At 47.9% G+C, this 20,639-nt stretch overlaps 3 protein-coding genes across 6 annotated transcripts in view; all 3 read right to left on the bottom strand.

The window, feature by feature from the left end:
* Nucleotides 1–2,191, bottom strand: part of LOC311360232 (uncharacterized protein) — an 8,021-nt gene extending 5,830 nt beyond the window's left edge. The window contains exons 1-2 of the mRNA XM_084480337.1: nt 1,951–2,191; nt 1–574 (exon numbers count right to left, since the gene is read on the bottom strand). The exon at nt 1–574 is cut by the window's left edge and continues 60 nt beyond it. Coding sequence (XP_084336463.1) covers nt 1–574; nt 1,951–2,084 — 708 coding nt within the window. The 5' untranslated portion in view covers nt 2,085–2,191. The remainder of the gene's footprint in view (nt 575–1,950) is intronic.
* A 141-nt stretch (nt 2,192–2,332) lies between these two features.
* Nucleotides 2,333–2,949, bottom strand: LOC311359831 (myoD family inhibitor domain-containing protein 2-like; the record flags this gene model as incomplete). Its single annotated transcript, XM_084479862.1, has 1 exon — nt 2,333–2,949. One exon carries the CDS (start codon nt 2,947–2,949, stop codon nt 2,695–2,697), a length of 255 nt encoding a protein of 84 aa, XP_084335988.1. The 3' UTR covers nt 2,333–2,694.
* Nucleotides 2,950–5,525: 2,576 nt separating this feature from the next.
* Nucleotides 5,526–20,494, bottom strand: foxp1a (forkhead box P1a). 4 transcript variants are annotated; one of them, XM_084480334.1, is made up of 16 exons: nt 20,055–20,494; nt 17,082–17,228; nt 13,293–13,436; nt 12,790–12,879; nt 11,972–12,092; nt 11,359–11,467; nt 11,102–11,203; nt 10,253–10,340; nt 9,996–10,070; nt 9,673–9,868; nt 8,805–8,881; nt 8,583–8,684; nt 8,191–8,318; nt 7,938–8,001; nt 7,463–7,629; nt 5,526–6,757 (listed from the first exon to the last, which is right to left on the bottom strand). In XM_084480334.1, exons 2-16 carry the CDS (start codon nt 17,211–17,213, stop codon nt 6,526–6,528), a joined length of 1,827 nt encoding a protein of 608 aa, XP_084336460.1. In that variant the 5' UTR covers nt 17,214–17,228; nt 20,055–20,494; the 3' UTR covers nt 5,526–6,525. The 4 variants fall into 4 exon arrangements, with proteins under 4 accessions (XP_084336460.1, XP_084336461.1, XP_084336462.1 ...); XM_084480335.1 differs by lacking the exon at nt 20,055–20,494 and adding an exon at nt 17,384–18,504; XM_084480336.1 differs by lacking the exon at nt 20,055–20,494 and adding an exon at nt 17,337–17,394.
* Nucleotides 20,495–20,639: the final 145 nt, after the last annotated feature.

Genomic DNA, 20,639 nt, shown 5'->3' with positions numbered 1-20,639 from the left:
GCGGTCCAGCAGCGTGGCGGCCGGCGGCACGTAGCTCCCCAGCTTGTTCTTCCCGCCCGCGAAGTTGACGCCCGTCTTGGCGCCCACGCTGGCGTCCACGTAGGCCAGCAGGGTGGTGGGCACGCGCACGTAGGGCGTCCGCCGGCGGTACAGCGACGCCGCCAGCCCCACCACGTCCAGGCAGACGCCGCCCCCGACGGCGAGGATGGGCTCGGCGCGCCGGTCGATGCCGAAGGCGTGCACCTCCTCCAGCACGCGGGTCGCCAGCGCCAGGGACTTGTTCTCCTCGGTGGTCGGGAGGGGCAGGATCCTGCAGGTCACGCCCCGGGCCGCGAAGTAGCGCTCCAGCCGGGCGCCGTACAGCGCGTGCACCGTCTCGTCCACCACCACGAAGCGCTTGACGGGCCCCGGGCGGCCCCGGAGGGCCCGCAGCTCCTCGGGGTCCCCCACGTGGCCCCAGAGCAGCGCGTCGTTGGCCTCGTCCAGCAGGTCGCGGCACTGGAGCACCCTGTAGGTGAAGGTGACGGGGCTGACCACCGTCCAGCAGTGACCCTGCTCTGACCGGCTCTCGTAGCTGGAGGTCGGGACGGCAGCGGAGGGCAGAAGGACAGAAGGACACAGGGTTTTACACTGTGATTTCTTAGCAGAGAGTAATAGCCCAGTTTAAAGTGAGAGATTGGGTGAAGGAGATGGAGTGGTGAAGTGGTTGTCCCAGTAGTCCCAGTAGAAGGGGCTGTCACAGTAGTCACAGTAGTCACAGTAGTCCCAGTAGAAGGGGCTGTCACAGTAGTCACAGTAGTCACAGTAGTCCCAGTAGAAGGGGCTGTCACAGTAGTCCCAGTAGTCCCAGTAGTCCCAGTAGAAGGGGCTGTCACAGTAGTCACAGTAGTCCCAATAGTCCCAGTAGAAGGGGCTGTCACAGTAGTCACAGTAGTCCCAATAGTCCCAGTAGAAGGGGCTGTCACAGTAGTCCCAGTAGTCCCAGTAGAAGGGGCTGTCACAGTAGTCCCAGTAGTCCCAGTAGAAGGGGCTGTCACAGTAGTCCCAGTAGTCCCAGTAGAAGGGGCTGTCACAGTAGTCCCAGTAGTCCCAGTAGAAGGGGCTGTCACAGTAGTCTTAGTAGTCACAGTAGAAGGGGCTGTCACAGTAGTCCCAGTAGTCCCAGTAGAAGGGGCTGTCACAGTAGTCACAGTAGTCCCAGTAGTCACAGTAGAAGGGGCTGTCACAGTAGTCCCAGTAGTCACAGTAGTCCCAGTAGAAGGGGCTGTCACAGTAGTCCCAGTAGTCCCAGTAGAAGGGGCTGTCACAGTAGTCACAGTAGTCCCAGTAGTCCCAGTAGAAGGGGCTGTCACAGTAGTCACAGTAGTCCCAGTAGTCCCAGTAGAAGGGGCTGTCACAGTAGTCACAGTAGTCCCAGTAGAAGGGGCTGTCACAGTAGTCACAGTAGTCCCAGTAGTCCCAGTAGAAGGGGCTGTCACAGTAGTCCCAGTAGAAGGGGCTGTCACAGTAGTCACAGTAGTCCCAGTAGAAGGGGCTGTCACAGTGTTTGTGGAATGGCATCCAGCCCTGAAATAGACCAGTTATGGTGACGCTGTGCCTGTGTGGGTAACACGTAGCAGTGTGCCTGGCTGCACGCCTTGGAGCACGTACATAGCCAACACATTAGAGACGCATAATTGCAAATGAAACAACAAGGTGAAGGCGTCCTGAAATAGAAGCAGCTGTTCTATTAGAAGATCTTTAACCTCAATTTACAAGAGTAGTTTAAATCCATGAGACCACAGCCAAACATGCAGTCTACTTTTTGTTGTTTTTGAAGGGACAGAGTTTGACAAGTTGCACCACGGTCACCTCTAAGTGTTATTTTTGTAAAAAGTACACGTTAATTAAATGTAAATTCAAACCATATCCCCCCCCCCCCCCCCCCCCCCCATGCTTCCCCCTACTCACATCTTGGCCGCCGACAGCCTGCCCTGCCCCTGCTGGCTCTGCTGCGGGCTGCGCCGGCTCCACGTGCCGTTGGTCTGAATCAGGTTATAAACATTCTGTTCTGCCTGGTTCTGGCTGTCAGACCCGTTAGACATAACTACCGTTGAGCAAGTGTGGCTCCTGTTCCAGATGAGCAGGGCAGGCGGTCGGTTGCTTGGTTTGTGCGTGTGTGTGTGCGTGTGTGTGTGTGTGTGTCTGTGTGTCAAAACAGGTGCAATGCATAATAGGTCAAACGGACACAGTAGAGCGTGGAGACCTTGGATAGTTGGTTGCTCAGATGAACTTCAACTTAAGAGTTTGGGCCGAACTCAAACCGGACATGAACATAAACCTGCGTTTCAGATTAACACACTATTAATGGCGCCTGGTTTCAACACATCTTTTTGCTTTATTGAGGCCGGGAAGTATTCCAAAAAGGTCAGGTGTATCGAATTTAAAGCATCCAGCATGCATTGCATTCCTCTTCCACCATACCCAAGCCATAATCATACAACATTATCAAGAAACACACAGCGTGGTAAAGGACAATAACCGACTCCTTTTAGGTGTGCGTGTCTGGATATGAACGCTATGTGTGTGGTTGAGACGTGGACGTTCTTCACGACGCTGCGTGTGCGATGACATCTTCCTGCAGGACGGAGTCCGCAGCAAACGTCCCGACTTGGGGACGTCGAAAGTCATCTTCTTCCCCCCGCGCCGGCGCCCTCAGCGGTAGCAGACCTCTGATATCTCCATGGCCAGCTCCAGCAGCTCCGCCGCGTCCTGGCAGGAGTGGCAGCCGCCGCAGTCCAGCTCCAGGGCCCTGCAGCCGCACCAGTCGCGGCCCGGCGGCTCCGCCTCCGCCCCGCTCAGCTCCGTGTGCGTGCAGGAGGGGAAGAGCCGCAGCAGGGCCATGCCGCACACCTCCGGCAAGGCCGCCGCCAGCTCACGGAAACGACAGTGCAGGCAGGAGAGAACCATGGCTGCACAGTAGTCTGGTGGGGTGAGAGAGAGAGAGAGAGAGAGAGAGAGAGAGAGAGTCAGAGAGAGAGAGAATCAGAGAGAGAGAGAGCGAGAGAGAGAGAGAGAGAGAGAGAGAGAGAGAGAGAGAGAGAGAGAGAGAGAGAGAGAGAGAGAGAGAGACGCCTTCAGACAACAATGACGATGTCTGAAGACATCAACCAGCGTGACTCTGGTCTAGTTTTGCTCGACAGAAACGCTACAAATCTCATGGGTACATTCTGATTGAAAAACAAAAGCAAAACAACAACCAGAGAATATGTTGCATTTGAATGAACACGAACGACCGCACAAACCACATGTCGACAACAAGCACACGCCGCTTGTTTCTCTGTTGTCTTTAACGTTCACAGCAACAAAAGCAATTACCGAACGCTTTGTCGTCGGTTGTTACTAATTGAAACCTAGCATGTGACCTTTGTGTGGAACCCAGTGTGAGGGAACGAGTACCTCCAGGGGCGGGCTGGTATGAGTCATCGGTGGAGAGGCAGCTGGTGCTGCTCCGGTACCTCCTGTCCGAGGCCAGGGAGAGGCTGGACCTGCCCCACGCGTCACCGCCGCCGTCCTGGGGACTCTGCACCAGCTCCTGCTCCGAGATGGTGCTCAGCCGTCGCACGCCATTGGCCAGCGGCTGGACCCCGGCTCTGCATGATTGGTCCTCTGGGTGAGGGACAGTGGCTTTAAATACACAATAAACACACACGGGGTGGAGCTCAGCTAGGGCGATGGCACCGGAGGATTTCCAGTGTTGATCGATTTGTTTCTATAGATAGTTTAGATAGATAGACAGAAAGACAGGCCGAGACTGATAGAACAACAGACCGTTTTGCTGGTAGTAGATGAATTGAGGTTGTTTATAATACAGCTTTATCTTAACTGTGATGTTAGATGTTACTGTCATCATGTTGTCCAGCACCACTGTTAATAAAACAGGGTTGATGAAAGGTTGTTTATAAAACAGCTGTGTTTAAACTGTCATGTTGGCAAATGTGTCATCACGTTGTCCAGCACAACTGTTTGATGAAACTCATACACAAATCAGGTCTTATCTAACACAGATAACACATTTCAGATGGGGAGTAAATCCACTAAAACAGCACAATAGTAGATTGTTATTAACAGCATCTATTTCACTTCATATGTCTATATGTCTATAGGTTTATATGTATGTTTATATGTCAATCATTTAGTTTGAAGTTGTGCATGGTCCATGGTTACACTGGGTTACACATACCTTCAGCATTAGGACCTGGAGTCTTCTCCAGCTCAAAGCAGTCAAGATCCTTTGCAGACATGCTGTAAGGAGCTGTCATCACACACAGAGTCAGGTGACCACTTCTGAGATCCAACGGGCTGAAATACAATCTGAGTCAGTTTGCATCACTTTGATAGAACCACAGCGCACCTCACCCAAACAGCCCACACACATGAAACCCCCCGTTCAGCAGGCACCACTACTCAAACCACGCAGTACGCACTGCCTCTAAAAGGGCAGCAAGTGTCATGAGACGATACAGGATGATCTAAAATGAGACAACATTGTTCTTGCTATAAAGAGTACCTCTCAGTGCGTCTGGCGGGCTGTGGCTCTAGCGTCTGCCCTCGTCGCGCTCCGAGGCGAGGCTGAGGCACCGCGCGTCTCAATGAACACACCCATCCTCCTATCAGCGCTCAGCCTCCATCGATCGACCACACGTCCACAAGTCTGGTAGTACTACTGCGTTCAGCCGCCTCAGCGCTGATCATAAATAATACAGACGATAGGATAATAGCAATCGATGCCCGTGGTTGTGATCCCTCGGCGAGCCTGTTGACGGTTGGGCTTATTTACATGAACGGGCGTTCATGCGCGTGCTGATTTGATGAGATGAATGTATCGTTTGTGATGGGTTTTTCTCACCTGGATCAGTGTTGTTTTGGTTCACCGACACCTTGAGTTGGGACTATGCAGTGGGAGGTTGCATTGTGTTACAGATGTATACATTCATACTTAGTTTTTTATAAAGGGTCAATCTTTCCCTTATCGATTCAATACAACCCCAAAACAACATAGACTGAATAGCTCCACAGAATACACCTAGTTCTACTAGATAGAATATATCTACGTTCTACCAGAAGTCTCTCTAGCAGGGCACACAATGTTTTCATACTCGAAAAATCCTATTTGATAATACCTTCGATAGATAGATAGATAGATAGATAGATACTCAATACATTAGTATGTCTCAAGTATTGTATATAATTGAAATATAATGGAAATATCATGAAAATCACCTGGATTCAATACATTCTCATTTAAATCTGTTTCAAAAGGTGTGTTTCTCAGCTCTGGTTTACAGCTGATCATTCATTGGTTGTCAGGTTTAGCCGGAGACGGTGGAAACACATGCTGTCAAACCATCCGGTTCCTTCCATTAAGCCGGCGTCCCCACTGACCTGGACCACAGAACCCATTAGCAGAGTCTCTCCACTGGTTCATAACTCAAAAACACTGACGCTTTGACGCTCTGGAAGTAAAGAAAAAAATACTAATCACATACATTGCACAAGTAATTTATTATTCATAGACATATTGGTTTACAATCATAGTAATACTATAATATCTACTTGTACATGCTCAATGAGAGCATATTTAGTGATGTTCATGGTTAGGGTGAAAAAAATTACACAAATATAGGTTACTTACACATTTTTTTCTCAATTGATTATATGTTTAAAGTATGAATAAACCAAATTTGTTGGCAGTGTATATGACATGTTTTTTCCCAACTTCACCTTTTTTTTTCCATTTACAATCAGATTTTAATACAATATATATAAAAAAAAAAAAAAAAATTAATCAGGTAGTGAGGCCGCCCCTACATGGTTTACAGCTGCCATGTGGAGAGAGAGAGCAAGAGAGCGAGAGAGAGAGAGAGAGAGAGAGAGAGAGAGAGAGAGAGAGAGAGAAAATGGGAGAGCGAGAGAGAGCGAGAGACAAAGCTGTCATTGTGAAGTGCTAACCATAAATATTCCCTTTCCTTTGGCTTCTGCTCTTATCATGGTCCTTCCGTGTGCAGGAGTACAAAAACAAACGAGGAAAAACACAAAGAAAATCGAATAACATCATAAAACTATATGATAAACAGATTTTTTCTTTACACCGGTCCTTCTTCTGGAGTGGTCTGCTGTATATAAGGGACCCCTTCTGGCACCTTCCAGGAGAGGGAACGCTCCAAATCCAAAAAATAACCTAAAGAATTGCTGATAAATACAAAAGAGAAGGCCAGGGTCACCGACACCTGGCCCCCGCGTGACAGTGTGTGTGTGTCTGTGTGTGTGTGTGTGTGTGTGTGTGTTTGGTTACGAGTACGAAGCAGCCGTCGATACAAAAAGTATTTAGGATGATTGAAGAGTCAGGCGGATGGGGTTGGGGCGGGGGGGGGCGGCGGGAGGTGTGGGAGGGGGGGGGGAGGTTTGTAAGGGGTGTGGCCTCCATCGCCTCCTCCCCCCTCCTCCCCCCCGGCCCCCTCACCATGGAAACGGTGCACCGGCTAGTCAGAGGGAGGGCATGCGGTCCAGCTGCAGGTGGGGGGTTCCGGGGCTGTCGAGGTGGTGGTGGTGGTGGTGGTGGTGGGGGGTGGGGGGGTCCGCGCCGGGCACCGTCCGGTGGGGGGGGCCGGGGCTGTGGCCGCTGCTGTCGTCCATGTCGTCGTCCTCGTGGCTCTCCGAGAACTCGAAGCCGGAGAAGTTCTCACAGATCACCTCGTCCTCCAGTTCCTCTTTGATGCTGGTTTGGCGAGCGATAAAACAACGCTGGGGTTATTACGGGGCAGGCATCATTAGTCGCTGTGTCTGCAGTGTGTCGTGTGCCAGAGATGTGCTTTCTGTTTTTTTATAAAGTGGATGTGGGTTATTTTAACGCTCGCTGTGTTTCTGGTTGTTTTATTTCTTGTTAGGATGGATTTGTTGTGGATCACCCGCCCGGCTGTTGGCAATGACAGCGTCCTCGAGGCTTTAACAACCCAAATATTTCTTGTGTATCAAATGTTACAAACGTACCAAATGTTACAAAGGAAAAACCAAAAGCAACACCTGGATTCCGAACCTTGCTCCTCCGCACACGTTCTACATGTCCGTTACCGGGCCGGAGTCCTCGTTACCGGGACCGACCCGGACCGGGGAGTCTGTTACGGTAATCTCCATAAGTCCATCGCCACACGGTAAAGTGTCGAGGTCGGTTACGCAAACAAGAAAAACAAAAACAGGTTCCGGGGGGGGGGGGGGGTTTACCACGCCAAGCGTCCTCGAAGCAAAAAAAAAAACCGTCTCCACCCCCTCGCCTCGCTCCTAAAACACACGTTCCCGCTCTCGCCGTAATTAGTTGGCTTCGGACAAAAAACAACCAGAAAAAGAAGAGTTCTACCCCCCGGCGGGCCTAAGTAGGTAAACAACAGCTAAGGTCTTGGGGTTCCCCCTGGAGGCTGCCACTTACAAGGCTTGCGGGGGGGACTGCGTGGCGCTGCTGTCGCTCTGGTAGCCGGCGGCGTAGGGGAAGGCCCCGTTCATCTGCTCCTGCAGCACGTGGGGCAGGGAGTGCATAGGGATGCTGCCCATGGAGGCCGGGTTGTAGAAGGGGATGTTGCAGTCGGGGAGGCCGCTCTGGAGGGAGGGGGGAGAAGGAGGATTGGCTGGGGGTGACACACGGAGGAAGCAGGACTATACTCGCTCAATGTCGGCGGGATGGGGACACCCTGAGAAGTCTGTCTTCCATGGTTTTGTACTGATAAAAAAAAAACATCCCTGTTTCTCACGCCCTCAATTACATGTGACGGATTGCTGCATCTTTTTTAACGTGAGCCCGTCAAAGACCCCGTCTATAGACGACATAGCGATCTCTATCTTACTGAATATCCTGTGGTATTTAACAAAACCCCGAACACAGATCAAATACCGGCGAGCCGGGTTACCTGAGGAACGGACCGCAGCGAGCTCTGGCCCGGAAGGTTCTGGGGGCTCTTCATCATGGCCGACCTGCATCGTCATCACAGAACATAACGTTGAGGTGGTCACGCATCAAGAACTAAACATCCCACCATAACCACAGCTTATAGGGTACGTGCACCAGGGTGCACAGAGGGCACCCCGGCAGACAGGACGTGGTTGCAGCCCTTCCTAGCAGCAGCGTGTTCCCACTCTGTGGGGTCATGTGGGGTCACCTACCCCGTGCCGGTGGTCTTCTGCGGCCGTCTCCGGTGGAACTCGATCTCATCCACGGTCCACACGGCGCCCTTCACGTTCTCCAAGCGCACAAAACACTTGTGGAGGCTCAGGTTGTGTCTCACTGCATTCTACAGAGAGGAGGTGAAGAACACACACACACACACACACAAGCGCACACACACACAGATTAATTGATAGCTTTAGCTATTCTGCCAGGTGCTTTTTTTTTAAATCGTGCTTTGCTTTGATTGAAGTTGCTTTGGATAAAAGCGTTCTTCTATTTTTGTTTTGTTTTCTAACTCAACATAATTGCTAATGCTAATCAACGTGATGTTGCATTGTTATTAGACGTTAACATTCAGAGCCGTTCACAAAGCGCTTAACGCACGTACCTTCCAAGTCGCCGCGTTTCGCCGGAAATACGCAAAGGTCCTGGTGAACCAGTTGTAGATTTCGTTCAGTGTCAGCTGTCTTCGGGGAGAGTCATAGATCGCCTGCGAAACAACAAAAAGACAAAAAAAAACGTTTGCTATCTGGCTATCAGGGAATTGATTGATGTGTCCATTAATCATCATCTTAGTGGTGATCAGGAGACAGATGGGACCCTGCATTACCTGTCTGATGAGCGACGCGTACGTAAACGGCGGTCTCACTTCTGTGCTGAGGTAGAACTCCTTGTTGTCCACAATGTCTGTTCAACAGAAACCCAGGATTCATCAGTTCCCAGAGATAACAACTGTACATTGATCTTAGCTTTACATACGTCATATGTAGAGCTGTGGGCTACGTTTACATATATGGTCAACCTACAGGTCATATATAGAGCTGTGGGCTACGTTCACATATATGGTCAACCTACAGGTAATATATAGTGCTGTGGGCTACGTTTACATATATGGTCAACATACAGGCAATCTATAAGGCTGTGGGCCACATTTAAATATATGGTGGACATACGACATACATAAGTCAACTATAGCAGCGATTCCTTAACAGGGAGACGTGTTCCCTGAGGGGGACTTCTGAAGGACTGAAGGAATTATTTTAGACGAGAAAATGTTTAAAACAACGAGAAAAATGGGAATCTGCAAAAAAAGACAAAAGCTAAAACAGAAACAAAAACATGTTTTCATCTATGGGATATATGTGCAAATGCTCCGCCCCCCCCCACCCCCCACCCCCCCCTTAGAGACCGTCGTTATGCCATCCAAGATTTAGTTTCAAACTTCTCAGCTTCATCCAAGGTCATCCCCATAAACGAGGCAAAACGCTTTTCCTCCTTTTCTCCCCGTCCTCCCTCCCTGACCGGATAGACTCTCAGTGGCACCACTGATCTACAGCGCTGCCCTGGGGGAGGCCCCCCACGCCGGCCCCCCTCTAGATAAGCTGGCGCACCTGTACCCGGTACATAAGGGCCCTCTCCACGCTGCGGGTCAGTGACCTAGGGGGGTTGACCTCTCGGTGGGGGGGGAGGGGGCTGACCTTGGCTCATGGAGCGGCTGTAGCGGCGCCGCACCGGCGTGCCGCTGAAGACGCCGTTGGGCGTGAGCACGGCGGGGGAGTCGGAGTGCGGCGTCAGGGGCGTGGTGGGCGCCGTGGCGCTCTGGGACAGGCTCATGGGCAGGGGCCCCTTGGGCGGCGTTGCCTGGGAGAAGGAGCCGTTGGAGGCCGCGTTCCCCTGTGGACGACAACAAAACAGGGAACACGAGACACAAGACGTGAGCGCAGAGCGGGGCACGTGAAGGGACGGTGGATGTGGAGGGGAGGGGTGGCTCCCGGAGGCGCGGCCGCGGCCCGTGACGTACCGACTGCGCCTGTTTGATTTCAGACGACTTCAGGTGGGCCATCATGGCCTGTAGTCGCTCCTTGTCTTTTTTCAACTGCGTCAGAGGAGAAAGGGACAAAAGAGGGCGGTTTAGCGACTATAAATACACTCCTGAGGGTTCAACGACACAACTAGTTCTAGGTGTTCCACCGTTACAGTGTTTCTTAAAGGGATACTATCTTTTTACAAAGGATGTAACACCTTTGAAATGGACTAGAGCCATAACACCCGGCCTACCTGGAGCTCCAGCTGCTGCACCACTTGCATCTGCACACGACACTGCGCCGTGCTCTTGTCGTCGAGTGTGTGCTCAGTGTTCAGATGCCTGGTGGTTAAACACATAGCAACGCTCGGTTACCAACACAGCTCACAGCTGTGTGTGTGCGTGTGTGTGCGTGTGCGTGTGCGTGCCGCGGCCAACAGCAGGTAGGACGCGCGCAAGGCAAACATCAACAGAGACAAAAACAAGTATCGACATGAACACAAACGTCACAACATGCAATGTTTGATTTTGTGCATTCGAGCATTACAGTTTTTTTATACCATTCAGAAATGCTCTGGATGTATAAATGTGCATTAGGCACTTTTAAATTAAACTGAATTGAATATACTGGGGGAAACAAATTGTAGAAATTGGTTTTCAAATTCATTAGATATGCTTAATATGCAAATGTCCCTAGGTCGAAGAATAACACTGTCAAAAGTCTTGATTTGTCTGCAGTACTGATTAAGCACACATATCCAATTGTGATTTTGTAAAATAAATAGAGAAAATGATTTGTTGTGATGTGATAACTATCTGTTGTAATCAATTGGTTGACTCTAATTCTGAACAGACCAAAGCCCAAAGCACACGGCCGCGCCGGCACACACGCTCAACGCCGTTGAATTCCCTGCTCTGAAACACAGCACTGCTCCGACACACACAGACTAGCTCCGCTAGTACGTTCATCTGTGTGTTTCGGGGGCATCAAATTGTCAGAACGTAAACCGGTCTTTAAGTGACTCCCGGAGCCCCGGCCCCATGGAAGCACATGGGGCCAGGGGCCGGTGGGGGGTGTAGATGCAGATTAACTCAGAACTCACTTGAGGAAGGCCTGGTGGTCCCCGAAGACGCTCTCGCACCCGGGCCACTTGCACATGCCGTTGCCGTACAGAGTGTGACTGCCGAGGTCGTCCAATGACACGCTGCAGGGGGGGACAGACCAATCACAGCGCGGCGTCAGCAGTGCCTCTCTGTCCGCCACTCTGCCCAGACGCCCAGCGGGTGTGGATCGATGATAGTCGCGGCCCATGATTGAGGTGTTTTGTTTTTGTTTACTGCCACGCACGTAGGAACTCACCTTTCTTTTTTCCTATGGAGAGACGAGTGATTCCCATTGGCCGAGGCCTGTTGACAGGACGACTCTCTGCTCTCTCCACCAGGGGACAGGCTGTTACCGTTCTCACAACCTGTAATTACATGTGACCGCCACATAGACACACACACACACACACACACACACACACACACAAAGCTGTCAACAAGACACACAGTGCCCCCACCCCCCACCAACGCTTGTTGTTGAAGAGTAATCATCTCCAGATGAATATAGGCTTGCTGTTGTCCAGCATCATTTCAAATTAAAAGCATACCAACCTTAATTACAACAATAACCACAACCATAATTGCAATACAAATAATTGATACTATGTACTATTTATATTAAATGTATACAGATTTTAATTACGTACACTATTAATAACAATAATTATAATTAAACATTTAAATATGAATAACAACAACAAAAAACATATTGACACTATTAACAAAGCGAGAGGTTTAATAATAATTAATCCAACGCATGCTCGACAAAACAGTGTCCGGCCAATGTATTGTACCGACCACTGTGTGCTCCCCTGACCCCAGCCCTCTGTGTGGGTTCTCCCCAGGCTCTGCGTGGTGCCAGCACCCACCTTGTGAGGCGCTGAGGCCGTTGGGCAGCACGGAGAGCAGGCCCTGCCTCTGGAGGTTGAGGAGATGCTGCTGTTGGACCTGGAGCAGCTGCTGCTGGATGGCCATCTGCTGGGCTGTCAACTGGAGAGGGAGAGGGAGAGGGAGGGGTGACGGAGAGGGTGAGGGAGAGAGTGAGGCACAGAGAGAGACAGAGAGAGAGACACACAGAGAGACACACACAGAGAGACACGGAGAGAGACAGAGACAGAGAGAGAGACAGATAGACACAGTGAGAGAGACAGAGACAGAGAGAAAAAGAGAAAGAGAGAAAAACACGTCCGTCAACAAACATGCAAATAAACACACATACACATAACAAAAGAGCATTCCTCCCTCCCTCCCTCCCCCCTGGCCCCTGGTCCGCTGCCACGCCCGGGGCCGTTCGGCAGCAACCAACACAACACCGTCGAGTCAACACACCTGTCCTTCCTCTTTGAATATCCTCATCCTAAATATGTGCATGCAGAAAATACAATAAAACCTGGGTGAGCAGGCTGGCACCACCCGCTGGTGGGATAACAACGAGGGCAATACGGCCGATGGAGGGAGACCGGTTTGATTCCCGCCTGTGGACCTATGCTAAATGTCATTCCCCTTCTCCTCAACCCACTTTCATCACTGTCCTTTCCATAAGGGCACAAAGAATCCCATAATAGATACAAAAATACATAGACACAATTCTCCCACTCTTTGAACAATTTACACTTGTTTTTAGAACAGTGAATATTAGTTGATTTCAATAAAACGCTAAAGTGTTGTTGTTTTGGGGAAATCCTACCTCCTGGTTCACCATGCCGGCGTTCTTCTGCTGCAAGAGCTGGATGTTGAGCTGCTCCTGCTGGTTCTTGAACACCTCCTGGATCTGTTGCTGTGAGAACAAGGAGATGATCCGACAGTCAGAATGCATCATGGGATTTTTCTGTTGCCGACACACCGCCGTAATGAGAGGCCTCCAGAGAATTGTAGTACTGTACAATCCTAAATCAAAGTAAAGATACCGTAACCTAGTCTTAGGAAAACTTTGCTTTGCCACTTCTCGCATGAGGACCGCTGTGACAGTCTCAAACACAACAACGTCTCCCAATGAGGATAAATCTTTTCACAACTAATTACTAAACAATGTCCAAAAATACATGACTACTAACATAATTACTAACATTAAAAAGCTACAATTCATCCAAAATGGTCATTGAGATGTGACTCTGCGATGTACAAGCTCTAAGGCACGTATATGCGTGCTTGTACATGTGTGCGTGTGCTTGTGTGTGTGTGTGGCACTACCTGGTGCAGCATGAGGGCTTTCTGTTGCTGCTGGAGCAGGGCCTGCAGCTGCTGGGGACTGAGCACCGACTGCTGGGCGGCGGTCTGCTGGAGCTGCTGCGGAGCCTCGGCGGGCGGGGTCATCATGGACACTGACACTGGGACCTGCAGCCCCACCACCACAAGGAGAAGAGGAGGGGGGCGGAGTCAAGGCATAGGCCACGCATGTAGAGCACTCTCTGGGCCCTCCAGTAAGCAAGAGGTGAAATAATGACAAGTATACTAATCACATAATAATGAGGAAATTAAATGTTTTTATTTACTGTACTTAATCATTTTTTATCAATATAATTGACTTAATTATTATGAATTGCATATAGTTTTGATATATAATATGTGAATGAAAGTTCATAATTAATTCAGTAGGGTCTGTTTGGTTCACTCAACACTCAACAGTAGCCACCAGACACAAGTACATATGCAAACTACTTATTTCCATCAGGAAAATGTATTAAGACTTGAGTTGGCCTTCACCAAAGAAAAAATCCCTGCCTGAATATTACAATAAATCACTTATTTTTTAGTCCTACTCCATAGATTGGTCAGCTTAAAAAACAATCGAACATTTTGGTGGAGCAAAAACACTGAAAATAAGAGACACAGAGACCGTGAAAAAACAGCAGGCAGTGCCTGGGGGGGAAATAAAAACTCCAGTCCTAACAACAACAACAACAGCCTCCTCCACCACAACAACAACAACAACAACAACAGCAGCAGCAGCAGCAGCCTCTGCTAGGCATCCAGCAATTACCACACCCTCCCCCCCACCACCACCACCACACCACCAGGCACTCTCGGCTCGGGGATGTTTACAGTAAACATAAACAGAGTAATCAAAGTTGCATAGAGATATAAATAATGAATAAAGGAAAAAGGCATACAGAGCATGTTTACGAAAAACAGAGCTGGAGATGCATATTTTAATTAAAGCCTGAACCACAAACAAACATTTCCCTCTCCAAGGCCGGCTCTGTTTTGGATTGGGTAAACAAAGTGCCAGAGAATTTCACAGAGCTCTTGGCTAACAATAACACACAATGGCTTCCGAGAGAGTCCTTTATTATGAGATTCAATGGAGCAGAGTTGGTCATCGCTTAGGCAAAGAGGACATACAGGGCCCGTACACAGACACACACACACACACACAGCCAGTTGGCCCATTTATTGTTATTATTTTTGTTCGCTCTCCTCCTGTGGACACCACCAACACAACAACAGCCCTTGCCTAATCCCTGTTGCCATGGCAGCCAGCAAGTCCAAACATCTTCTGTTGTTGTTATTGTGGAAAGTCCTACTGGCGAGCAGCAGACTGTAAACACGGATCTGTTCCCGCAAGACAGGTCTTGTGAACTGTGAGATGAGTGACATTGAAATATAAAGGCTGGTTGGAGCCTACTGAAGAGCACATATCTCTGTTTCCCATCGTAGTTACAGGGCTGCACACACAAACTAACTCTGCAGAACGGTGTGGAGCACCCTTCTAACACATACAATAAAAATTTAACACATACAATAAAAGGTAAACTCCTGCATTACTACGTATAGATCTATGTCTGTATAATGATACAGTTCTCTATATCTACATACAGAGATAGTTCTCTTTATCTTTATAAAGATATATCTCTGAAGACATATCTATATAGGTATAAAACACAAAGACACACACGTGTAGAAAATACACACACACACACACACACACACACACACACACACACACACACACACACACACACACACACACACACACACACACACACACACACACACACACACACACACACACACACACACACACACACACACACACACAGCACCCCGACTGATTCAAAACAGCTACCAGAAACGATGGTTAGACACGATTTGCCTGAAGCCAAAGGAAGGGTCAGACCAACCTGGGGAGTTCCATTGAGAAGCGCTGCCAGGTGCCGTGTGGTTTGGTCAGACCGGGTGGGCAGAGCGAGTGGAGCCTGACTACTACACAGCCGCTTGATGTGGAGCACAGGCAAAACTAGCAGAATATCGCTAAGCCCTCCTCTAGCTCTAGCTCTCTCTCCCTCCCCCCAGCAGGGAATACTCACTCCTCCCCCCTTCTTTATAGCACGCAGTTTAACACCCCCCCCCCCCCCCCCCCCCTTAAACACACACACACACACACACACACACACACACACACACACACACACACACACACACACACACACACACACACACACACACACACACACACACACACACACACACACACACACACACACACACACACACACCTCCCCCATCACACGGGCAGAATAATGCTTCAAAAAGTGCTTGTGACTTCCGACAACAACAACAACAACGTCAACAACAACTGCAACTGCAACAACAACAACAACAACATCAACAGCAACAGCAGCCACAGCAACACGCAGCTGTGTGTGTGGGAAGAATATCCTAGATGCCATTATGTGCCACTTAAGACACATAATGTGTCTTACATTTTTCCGTCAGGTGTCCTGCATGGGCTCATCCTCTTTCCGGAATGTGTGCGTGTGTGCATGTGTGCGTGTGTGCTCCAGGGGAACACCAAGGTTTCAGTAAAAAACACACTGGAATCCCAAGTTGTGAGCATTGAATGTGACATCACGCGTTAACGTGTGACACAGGCGCCCCGTTGACCTATCACCCGTTCTGATTAACACACCGGTGGAGCAGATGATGTATGATATCAAATATCATGAAGCAATCACTTAGGGGTACAGCCGCTGATATGCAGGCATCAGAATATGACTCAGGCTCTCAAAGATGGCTAGTCACAACAAAGTTTGGAGTGGAAAATAACCCAATTCTCGGCTAAGTTGGACTCAATGGAGAGGATAACGCACTGCCTGAAGATCATGTGCTCCGGACAGTCTAGGCTTTGTGACCAAACACACATTCTGATATATTTAGCATTTCAATAGCTGATCTCATTTCCCAGGACATTTATTAATAAAACAAATTTAATTAACTAACCAACATATTTGATTTTTGCATTAGATTTGTTTTATTAGTCTAATCAATTTACTGCCAATATACCCTAGAATATAGTTATTATTGTGAACTATATATTTATTATTATTTCCATGCAGATGCATCAGAAAAAGACGAGTCTTGCCTTGCCCACCACAAAACATTCCTCAACCATCCACCATTAACCAAAACATATTTCCATGTCAACAAGCAAACCAGCCATTAGAATTATTTTTAGGTTTAAGGTGAGTTAATGGTTTTTCGGGCATTCTTCTCAAAACCTCAAATGCATTTGTATTGACTGGAAGGAGGTCTTTGCTAGTTTCATGGTCTCGTATAGACCGCTGTGTTAGGGTGTTGTTATCAACAAACAACCACAAACACAGGTGAAAAAGATTTTAAGAAGTACTTGTGCTTCTAAGTTGGCTCCAAAATAAATTTAATAAGAATATAATTTACCTCTATGATACATTTAATAAAATAAAAAAATGAGTGGCACATAATAGTATCTTTTGGTTCCTATAATTAAGTGTGAATTAACGTTTGAGACTTCCAACTTTCTTCCCATGAATCACACGCACAATTGTTCAGGACTACATTCTATTTCTAAGAAAACTGTTTTTTTATTGATTTCAATAATCCCAAAAATCGTCTTTGTCCCTAACATAAAACACCCATCTCTGAATGAATGGCCAAGAGTGAACCCAAGCCTGAGCTAATTGGCTGTGGGTAACCAGGTAAAGGCTGCTGGTGGTCACTGACCCGGGGAGCCTCTGGAGGGAGCGTGTGGTTACAGCTCCGGCTCAGCTGGTCCTCATACTCGACGGGGCTCCAGTGGGCTGTGTGAAGAGGCGGGCTGTTGTGGCGTATCTGATCTGACCCAGTCTCATGCATCTGGACTCCAATGGCCTGGAAGGGGACAAGACAACAAAAACTCTTAGAATCGGTGCATAGACAAGTAGCGCGAGGGCAGACACAACCCTGAGTCATTTTCAAGAAGATTGTCATTATTCTCACAAAAGATCAATGCCCCGTTTGCCCGGCACAAAATAAAAAAAGCTTACAACATGTGCTGTCTGGAATAGACTGTGTAGACATCTACAAAGATCTGACTGGTCTTTTGCAAAGCAGCAGGAACTACAAGCTAACAAACGACTCTGCCCACCAAGGTAAACATTGCCTTCTCTACAAGTGAGAACAGAACAAGCTCGGACCAGGGCTGTTTGTTGAATAACTGATTGCTGCCATGGCTACTGTAAACACAGGGACCCTGGATCTCTGTTTATGTGCAAACATAACATCCTTCTGGAGTCATTTACCATTAACCAGGTGGCATGGCAGAAACCGCCCTAGCAGGTAGTACAATGCTAGAAGTTGGCTCCTATTCTTGATTTTCCAAATGCTGAACAGCTAAATAAAGAAGACGGTTACTGAGAGCAGGTGGCTGTCTAAATGAGAAAGACTGGTGCTTGGTGGATTATTCTATCCTCTGTTAAAATCAAATCAGAGAAAAATGTAAAACCTAAAACAAATACAAAGTTAGTCCACACGTTATACAAGGATACTTAAGGAATAAACAAGACTTGATTCACACCTTAATTTTCCAACTTCCAACTGAAATCAACAAATCAGGCACTTTCAGAATACTGGGAGGATACAGCCAGGAAGACAGGCTGACATGTATTGGTGGGGTTACTAGCTGGGACAAGGACACCGTTGAGAACAAATCATTTAAAGGGTTGTTATGATTTGTACAGGCCACATCTAGGATTGTGGGATCAACATCGACAATTTCCTCATAAAACTGCAGGCTAGTCGAGTCACTTTATCCGAATGTTGCCTTCATGTGTTCGCTAGAATACAATACGACGTGAAAACACAAACATCTGACATGTTTCAAAGTCAGGCTTCGACTGTGTACGGAAATTTTAACCCAAAAACAAACAAGATGTTTTTTTCTCTCCACGTGACCGACCGCACGAAACCAAGTCGTAAACAAGTTAATATGTAAATACTGTTGGTGGAGGTGAGTGACGAATGTGCAATATGTCATCCTTAGGAATGTCGTTAACTTAACAGTTTCCAACCGGCCTCACTCAGCAGCACATGCATCCAAATATGTACACACATCTAATGTAGAAAATGTATCCCCGAACACAGAGATCCAACTCAAGAGGTTAAACAACATGAGACCTGGCCATGAAATCTGGGGACAAGTGATTTAGCCATGATGTCATGTCATGATGCATATGCAACTCGTACATCAATTCCATTCAGCATTTAACCAAGAAATTGGTTTGACATTATAATGAAAGCAAAATGTGTACGTTCTCCTCATTTGGCAACTTTACAGAGCAGTGAGTTCCGTAGTTATAAAGGCTTTCTTTTGAGTCTGTTGCAATCTTAACTTTATCACTTATCAAGCTTCTCAATGAACATGTGTTGGATGGACTGTATGGACTCTTAATCAATGATGGGCCCTCATTTATGTGGTGGAAATGAAATAAATGATATGCTCCACCATTTGTTATGTGTAGGCTAGAAGTATAAAACGCCAAAGTAGAAGATACAGTTTTGTAAAATGTTTATATATACAGTATAGTATGAAAAAACAATCTACACGGCATGACCCCATGCCCTTTAAATGACAGGGTTAAATGTTGCAAAGAGCTGCAGCGTCCCTGCTGTATGCATTCGTTTTGATAAGAAGTTGAGACACATAGGATGAGTTGAGTTGAAACAGCAATTAACCAAATAGGGTGCATTTTGGGTGATTCTACACAACTCTACTGCATGAGAAAAATACAATCCAACCAGACCAATATACAACTTCTCAAATATTTAAATGATTATAAATTACAACTGACACTGGCACTTGGGGAGGTCCACTCAATCACTGACCAATAATAAACTAACCAAAGCACAATAAGAAACATGGGCCCACATTACATCGCTGTTTCTTCCAGTGGATACCTGCACCGTGCGGTTGCTTGGATACAGAGATACCGCGCGCTGCTATATTTGTCATGCAACGGATGGCCGTCACTATCAATAGTCTGGATTTACGTCCGTTTAAGATATGTACACGGCATACTAAACGGACGTCGTGTAGGCTACACACCTTGTAATAAAATAAAACACTTTTTGAACGCTAAATATGAAGAATAATGACGGTAGAGACGGCCAGGAAATAAAGTACAACGGACTGAACAGCGTTGGCTTGTTAACTTACACCGCACCTTTCGAGACTTCATAGTGAGCGGCTGTTATCGAGATCCATAACTTAAACTTAAAGGGTCGCTGTCCAACGGGGACGTGTGGACAGCGTACAGAGGGCGATCTCACTCATTGTCGAATTATGATCAGTGGAAGACCTCGACTTGGGGAGCAGCTGAGCTATCTGACATGATCTCACTTGATGGTGGTGTCGAGGCGAGGGGAGCCCCCTGCCGAAGCCCCTATCTGGTGGAATAGCAGGGGTAACTACTTTACAACAACACGCATCGAGGACTACGTTACGTGAACCGGGAAGGACTCCCCGGACGGACCTTAGCTCACGTGAACGTTAACAGTAACGTTACAACAAAAGCTCCCCGCCTCGCCTCGCGATCCCCTGCTGAACGCCGCTGCCCTCGCCGCCTCCGTCGAGGCGATCCGCGGACCCTCCGCGGGAGCCACTTCTCACGTTTCGTCGCCATTATCACGAGCCATTGGATAAAATCGACGTTTACTTACCGATAGAGCTGTAGAACAACCTTGTACTCGCGGTAGTGGCGGAAGGGATACGGTGTGAGACTGTTCCAAGATAGCCAGCTAGCCACAAGTTGCTAACCGGAGAAGGCGGGGTGTAGGCAAAAGTAAACAATGCTGACGTCAGAGTCGCAGATGGGATCGTTCCAGATTAGGTTTATTTGGTCTGAGCACCGTGGGCACCGCGTCTATAAAAAATGCAATAAATGCTTTTAGATCGTTGTACAATTAAGTAAATGCAATTTAATTAAAACCACAGCGTTGTAATAATTATACAATAATGCATTTAATAACCCATTCAAAGCCATCATCAAACATGATCATTCGAATATATGTGCATATTTTGTTGCGCTTCTTTAAAACGAACTTTTCAAAACCCTCACCAATCATTGTTTCTGCATCTGCACATTTAACAGAGAAAACATTTATTGAATAATATTACATCAGGTTCAACCCAAAGACGTAAATTCTAACAGTAACAAGGCACAATCTTGAAAGAAATAACATAATACACGTTTTTGTCTGTTTGAGGCATGCATTTTTGGACACACACACACACACACACACACA

Source organism: Micromesistius poutassou (genome assembly GCF_964030765.1).
Source record: "Micromesistius poutassou genome assembly, chromosome: 15".
Lineage (NCBI taxonomy): Eukaryota > Metazoa > Chordata > Actinopteri > Gadiformes > Gadidae > Micromesistius > Micromesistius poutassou.
This window is presented reverse-complemented; position numbering and strand designations above follow the sequence as displayed.